Source organism: Oncorhynchus kisutch, unplaced genomic scaffold (assembly GCF_002021735.2).
Source record: "Oncorhynchus kisutch isolate 150728-3 unplaced genomic scaffold, Okis_V2 Okis07a-Okis12b_hom, whole genome shotgun sequence".
In the NCBI taxonomy this organism is placed as follows: domain Eukaryota; kingdom Metazoa; phylum Chordata; class Actinopteri; order Salmoniformes; family Salmonidae; genus Oncorhynchus; species Oncorhynchus kisutch.
In genome coordinates, this window is record NW_022261984.1 from 10,751,482 (window position 1) to 10,758,981 (window position 7,500).

Here is a 7,500-nt window from a genome sequence, read left to right on the forward strand (position 1 = left end):
TCAACCCTACACTGAGTCTTAAAGCTACACCTCAACCCTACACTGAGTCTACACTGAGTCTACACTGAGTCTTAAAGCTACACCTCAACCTCACGTACACCGTTTTTATTGTTGTTTCCAGTGGTACCATTTGATCGTGACAACGTCTGAGTCTGCTGTGTGTAACTTGATAAAAGTTACTACACTGAGTCTTATAGCTCCACCTCAACTCTACACTGAGCCTTATAGCTCCACCTCAACTCTACACTGAGCCTTATAGCTCCACCTCAACTCTACACTGAGCCTTATAGCCCCACCTCAACCCTACACTGAGCCTTATAGCCCCACCTCAACCCTACTCTGAGCCTTATAGCTCCACCTCTCAAGCCACAGCTTCAGACCCAGAAAGCAAACTGTATTTCATATTTTTTTGGGGGGGTGTGGGCTATTTTACCCCCTTTTTTCTCCCCAATTTTGTGGGGAGAAAAATACCCAAAAGGTCATGCGTTGTCTGAAACATGACCCGCCAAACCTTGCTCCTTAACACCCGACCTCTGAACCCGGAGGCCAGCCGCACCAATGTGTCAGAGGAAACACTGTTCAACTGACGACCGTCGTCAGCCTGCAGGCGCCCGGCCCGCCACAAGGAGTCACTAGAGAGTGATGAGCCAAGTAAAGCCCCACCCCCCGGCCAAATCCTCCCCTAACCCGGATAACGCTGGGCCAAATGTGCGCCGCCCTATGGGACTCCCAGTCACGGCCGGATCTGACAAAGCCTGGGATCGAACCCGGGTCTGTGGTAATGCCTCAAGCACCCCGAAGCAGTGCCTTAGCCCGCTGCTGTAGGCCACAAAACATATTTTTTTAACATTCATGTGGTATAGAAGGCTATTTTTAGACCCACCTATAGATCTCAGTACTGTGTCATGTCATAAAAACTCTCTCTCCTCTCCTCTCCCCCTCCCTCTCTCTCTCCCCCTCCCTCTCTCTCTCACCTAATGACATCACAGTATCCCACACAGACACAGACACACACACAGTCTACTTTAGACATATTCATGTGAATTCCTAGACAGCCACCATGAGACTGATCTGTGTGCGACACTAAAACCTGACCCAGGAACTGTGTTTCTTAAAATGTTTAATGTTTAATCTTTACGTTTTAAAACATTTTGGGGTGGAAAATATACGTATATATATATATATATATATATATATATATACAGTACCAGTCTAAAGTTTGGACACCTACTCATTCAAGGGTTTCTCTTTATTTTGACTATGTTCTACATTGTAGAATAATAGTGAAGACATCAGAACTATGTAATAACACATATGGAATCATGTAGTAACCAAAAAAATGTTAAACAAATTCAAAAAATATTTTATATTTGACATTCTTCAAAGTAGCCACCACTTTACCTTGATGACAGCTTTGCAACCTCTTGGCATTCTCTCAACCAGCTTCATGAGATAGTCACCTGGAATGCATTTAAATGAACAGGTGTGCCTTGTTAAAAGTTAATTTGTGTAATATCTTTCCTTCTTAATGCATTTGAGCCAATCAGTTGTGTTGTGACAAGGTAGGGGTGTTATACAGAAGACCTATTTTACCTATTTGGTAAAAAAGACCAAGTCCATATCATGGCTCAAATAAACAAAGAGAAAGGACAGCCCATAAATGTGTATATATTTCTCTACCTATATAAATGTGTATATATTTCTCTACCTATATAAATGTGTATATATTTCTCTACCTATATAAATGTGTATATATTTCTCTACCTATATAAATGTGTATATATTTCTCTACCTATATAAATGTGTATATATTTCTCTACCTATATAAATGTGTATATATTTCTCTACCTATATAAATGTGTATATATTTCTCTACCTATATAAATGTGTATATATTTCTCTACCTATATAAATGTGTATATATTTTCTCTACCTATATAAATGTGTATATATTTCTCTACCTATATAAATGTGTATATATTTCTCTACCTATATAAATGTGTATATATTTCTCTACCTATATAAATGTGTATATATTTCTACCTACCTATATAAATGTGTATATATTTCTCTACCTATATAAATGTGTATATATTTCTCTACCTATATAAATGTGTATATATTTCTCTACCTATATAATGTGTATATATTTCTCTACCTATATAATGTGTATATATTTCTCTACCTATATAAATGGGTATATATTTCTCTACCTATATAAATGTGTATATATTTCTCTACCTATATAAATGTGTATATATTTCTCTACCTATATAAATGTGTATATATTTCTCTACCTATATAAATGTGTATATATTTCTCTACCTATATAAATGTGTATATATTTCTCTACCTATATAAATGTGTATATATTTCTCTACCTATATAAATGTGTATATATTTCTCTACCTATATAAATGTGTATATATTTTCTCTACCTATATAAATGTGTATATATTTCTCTACCTATATAAATGTGTATATATTTCTCTACCTATATAAATGTGTATATATTTCTCTACCTATATAAATGTGTATATATTTCTCTACCTATATAAATGTGTATATATTTCTCTACCTATATAAATGTGTATATATTTCTCTACCTATATAAATGTGTATATATTTCTCTACCTAATAAATGTGGTATATATTGATAAATGTATCATAAGGAATAACGCTATAGGCTACAAAAATTAAAAATGAAAATTTTACTGTTATAAAGCATGTGATCTTTTTCCCTGTAGCCTAATCCCTAAACCCCCACCCTCACCCGTACCAATGAAGGAGAGAAGAGGTGTGGATGGAAGGAGAGAGGAGGAGAAGAAGTGGAGAGGAAGCGAGAGGAGGAGGAGGTGAGAGAGGAAGAAGAGAGAGAGGATGAGATGTTGGTTTATCCTACTAACCTCAGTTGGGCTCAACCTAGAAGGTTAGTAAACGTTGCTGTCCTTTTTTATAGTCTAACGCTGTAGTACACAGTTAATACACACACGTTGTGACACTCGCGCACGCACACACACCACCCCCTTCACCTTGTTTATCCCTGTCTCTCCCACAGTGGCTGGTTGGTCAGGCTACCAGGCACACACACCACCCCCTTCACCCTGTTTATCCCTGTCTCTCCCACAGCGGCTGGTTGGTCAGGCTACCAGGCCCACACACCACCCTCTTCACCCTGTTTATCCCTGTCTCTCCCACAGTGGCTGGTTGGTCAGGCTACCAGGCCCACACACCACCCCCTTCACCCTGTTTATCCCTGTTTTTCCCACAAACACCCCATAATGACATCACAATACACCATAATGACATCACAGTATCCCATAATGACATCATAATACCCTATAATGACATCACAATACCTCATAACGACATCACAATACCCCATAACGACATCATAATACCCCATAACGACATCACAATACACCATAACAACATCACAATACCCCGTAACGACATCGCAATACCCCATAATAACATCACAATAAATACCCCTTATCGACATCACAATAAATACCCCATAACGACATCACAATACCCCATAATGACATCACAATACCCCATAACGACATTACAATAAATACCCCATAACGACATCACAATAAATACCCCATAACGACATCACAATACCCCATAACGACATCACAATACACCATAATGACATCACAATACCCCATAACGACATTACAATAAATACCACATAACGACATCACAATAAATACCCCATAACGACATCACAATACCCCATAACGACATCATAATACCCCATAACGACATCACAATACCCCATAACGACATTACAATACCCCATAACGACATCACAATACCCCATAACGACATCATAATACCCCATAACGACATCACAATACCCCATAACGACATCACAATACCCCATAACGACATCACAATACCCCATAACGACATCATAATACCCCATAACGACATCACAATACCCCATAACGACATCACAATAGCCCATAACGACGAAGCAAAAACATGTTTTTAGAATTTTTAGCAAATTTCTAAAACATAAAAAAACGGAAATATCACATTTCAATAAGAATTCAGACCCTTTACTCAGTGCTTTGTTGAAGCACCTTTGTCAGCGATTACAGCCTCAAGTCTTCTTGGGCATGACGCTACAAGCTCGGCACACCTGTATTTGGGGAGTTTCTCCCATTCTTCTCTGCAGATCCTCTCAAGCTCTGTCAGGTTGCATGGGAAGCGTTGCTTTCAGGTTTCCAGAGATGTTCGATCGGGTTCAAGTCCGGGCTCTGGCTGGGCCACTCAATGACACTCAGAGACTTGTCCATGAAGCCACTCCTGTGTTGTCTTGGCTGTGTGCTTAGGGTCGTTGTTCTGTTGGAAGGTGAACCTTCGCCCCAGTCTGAGGTCCTGAGCACTTTGGAGCAGGTTTTCATCAAGGATCTCTCTGTACTTTGCCCCGTTCATCTTTCCCTCGATCCTGACTAGTCTCCCAGTCAATGCCGCTGAAAAACATCCCACAGCATGATGCTGCCACCACCATGCTTCTCCGTAGGGATGGTGCCAGGTTTCCTCCAGACGTGATGCTTGGCATTCAGGCCAAAGATGTCTGGTTTCATCAGACAGGAGAATCTTGTTTCTCATGGTCTGAGAGTCCTTTAGGTGCCTTTTGGCAAACTCAATACCCCAAACTCCAAGCGGGCTGTCATGTGCCTTTTACTGAGGAGTGGCTTCCGTTTGACCACTCTACCATAAAGGCCTGATTGGTGGAGTGCTGCAGAGATGGTTGTCCTTCAGGAAGTTTCTCCCATCTCAACAGAGGAACTCTGGAACTCTGTCAGAGTGACCATCAGGTTCTTGGTCACCTCCCTGACCAAAGACCTTCTCCCCCGATTGCTCAGTTTGGCCAGGCGGCCAGCCCTAGGAAGAGTCTTGGTGCTTCCAAAAATCTTCCATTTCAGAATGATGGGGGCCACTGTGTTCTTGGGGACCTTCAATGCTGAAGACATTTTTTGGTACCCTTCCCCAATATCACACACAATCCTGTCTCTGAGCTCTATGGACATTTCTTTCTACCTCATGGCTTAGTTTATGCTCTGACATGCACTACCAATCTGTGGGACCATATATAGACAGGTGTGTGCCTTTCCAAATCATGTCCAATCAATTTAATGTATCACAGGTGGACTCCAATCAAGTTGTAGAAACATCTCAAGGATGGTCAATGGAAACAGGATGCACCTGAGCTCAATTTGGAGTCTCATCGCAAAGGGTCTGAACACTTTAATTTGAAAACATTTCTAAAAACCTGTTTTCGCTTTGTCATTATGGGGTATGGTGTGTAGATAGATTTTTTGAATAGTCTGTAACCTAACAACATTTTTAAAATGTCAAGGGGTCTGAATGCACTGTACAGTGTTGTAACAATGTGCAAATAGTTAAAGTACAAAAGGGAAAATATATAAATATAAATATGGGTTGTATTTACAATGTTGTTTGTTCTTCTCTTGTTGCCCTTTTCTTGTGGCAACAGGTCACAAATCTTGCTGCTGTGATGGCACACTGTGGTATTTCACCCAGTAGTTATGGGAATTTATCAAAATTGGATTTGTTTCAAATTATTTTTGGGTCTGTTTTATCTGAGGGAAATATGTCTCTCTAATATGTTCATACATTTGGCAGAAGGTTTGGAAGTGCAGATCAGTTTCTCTTGAGAGCCATGTCTGCCTACAGCAACCTCTCTTAATAGCAAGGTTATGCTCACTGAGTCTGTACATTGTCAAAGCTTTACTTAATTTTGGGTCAGTCACAGTGGTCAGGTATTCTGCCACGGTGTACTCTCTGTTTAGGGCCAAATAGCATTCTAGTTTACTCTGTTTTTAGTCAATTCTTTTCAATGTTTCAAGTAATTATCTTTCTGTTTTCTCATGATTTGGTTGGGTCTAACTGTGTTTCTGTCCTGGGGCTCTGTGGGGTCTGTTTGTGTTGGTGAACAGAGCCCCAGCTTCTTAGAGAACAGACCAGGACCAGCTTGCTTAGAGGGCTCTTCTGCTCTGCATGAATTATTTGGTGTTTTACATTGTACACAGATTCATGTTTTTGCAGAATTCTGCATGCAGTCTCAATTCTTCAAAGAGGGTTTGGGAATCACTTCCTTTTAGGTGGTTGTAGAATTGAACGGCTCTTTTCTGGATTTTGATAGTTAGCGGGTATTCTGCTCTGCATGAATTATTTGGTGGTTGTACACAGAGGATGTTTTTTCAGAATTCTGCATGCAGTCTCAATTTTTTAAAAGAGTGGGGCTCAAGCTGCATCCCTGTCTCACCCCACGGCGTGCTATGCATGTTCTTCTATACATGGAGGTACAGTCTTTCAAGGACTAATTCAAGTTGCACTGTCAACATGTGAAGTACCAGATCATCTTTGTAGAAAACAGTAACATGAACAACTCTAAAACAGCGAATGGCAGTAATGAATGGCAGGCAGTAATGAATGGCAGGCAGTAATGAATGGCAGGCAGTAATGAATGGCAGGCAGTAATGAATGGTAGGCAGTAATGAATGGCAGGCAGTAATGAATGGCAGGCAGTAATGAATGGCAGGCAGTAATGAATGGCAGGCAGTAATGAATGGCAGGCAGTAATGAATGGCAGGCAGGATGTGTGTCTGTTCAATGGAAGTGGCCCATAGCTTCAGCTGCCTTGACTCTCACCACTGGGTCTGGGTCCTGGAAAGAAATGTGAATGTTTTTTTGCCAATTTTTAACTCCACACTTGTTGCTTGTGTACATGGATTTTATAATGTGTTTCACCCAACACAGCTTTCTGTCAATTTGCAGACCCTCATGCCAAATGGAGTCAGAAGCTTTTTTGAAATCAACAAATGACAAGACTTTGCCTTTGTTTTGTTTGTCTGTTTTACGGTAATTTGGTGAAAAGCCAATTTCACACTTGCTCAGTATATTGTTTTCACTGAGGAAATGTACAAGTCTGCTGTACAAGTCTGCTGTTAATGATAATACAGAGGATTTTCCCAATGTTGCTGTTGACGCATATCTCTCTCTCTCTCTCTCTCTCTCTCTCTCTCTCTCTCTCTCTCTCTCTCTCTCTCTCTCTCTCTCTCTCTCTCTCTCTCTCTCTCTCTCTCTCTCTCTCTTTCTCCCCCCCCCCCTCTCTGTCTCTCTCTGTCTCTCTCGCTCTGTCTCTCTCTGTCTCTCTCTCTCTCTGTCTCTCCACCCCCGCCCCCCCATGCAGGGTCAAGTTGATGCGTTCTTCAGGCCAGTCTCTGGGCATCAGTATCATGGGAGGGAGAGGGATGGGCAGCAGGCTGAGCAGTGGAGAGGTGATGAGAGGAGTGTTCATTAAACACATCACACCAGACAGCCCTGCTGGACACAACTGCACCCTGAAGACTGGAGACAGGATACTGGAGGTATGGAGAGAGGAGAAGGGAGAGGGGAGAGGATGAGGTGTGTGTTTGTGTTTGTATATGTTTGTGATGAGTGTTCATTAAAGAGGTG

At 41.1% G+C, this 7,500-nt stretch overlaps 2 protein-coding genes across 2 annotated transcripts in view; both read left to right on the forward strand.

Moving 5' to 3' along the window:
- The window catches only part of LOC116360075 (vegetative cell wall protein gp1-like), a 33,117-nt gene extending 30,358 nt beyond the window's left edge, over positions 1 to 2,759 (forward strand). Inside the window, exon 5 of the mRNA XM_031814589.1 lies at positions 2,748 to 2,759. Within this exon, the coding sequence (XP_031670449.1) occupies positions 2,748 to 2,759 (12 nt within the window). The remainder of the gene's footprint in view (positions 1 to 2,747) is intronic.
- The window catches only part of LOC116360076 (inaD-like protein), a 27,200-nt gene continuing 22,454 nt past the window's right edge, over positions 2,755 to 7,500 (forward strand). Inside the window, exons 1-2 of the mRNA XM_031814590.1 lie at positions 2,755 to 2,929; positions 7,235 to 7,412. Coding sequence (XP_031670450.1) covers positions 2,886 to 2,929; positions 7,235 to 7,412 — 222 coding nt within the window. The 5' untranslated portion in view covers positions 2,755 to 2,885. The remainder of the gene's footprint in view (positions 2,930 to 7,234; positions 7,413 to 7,500) is intronic.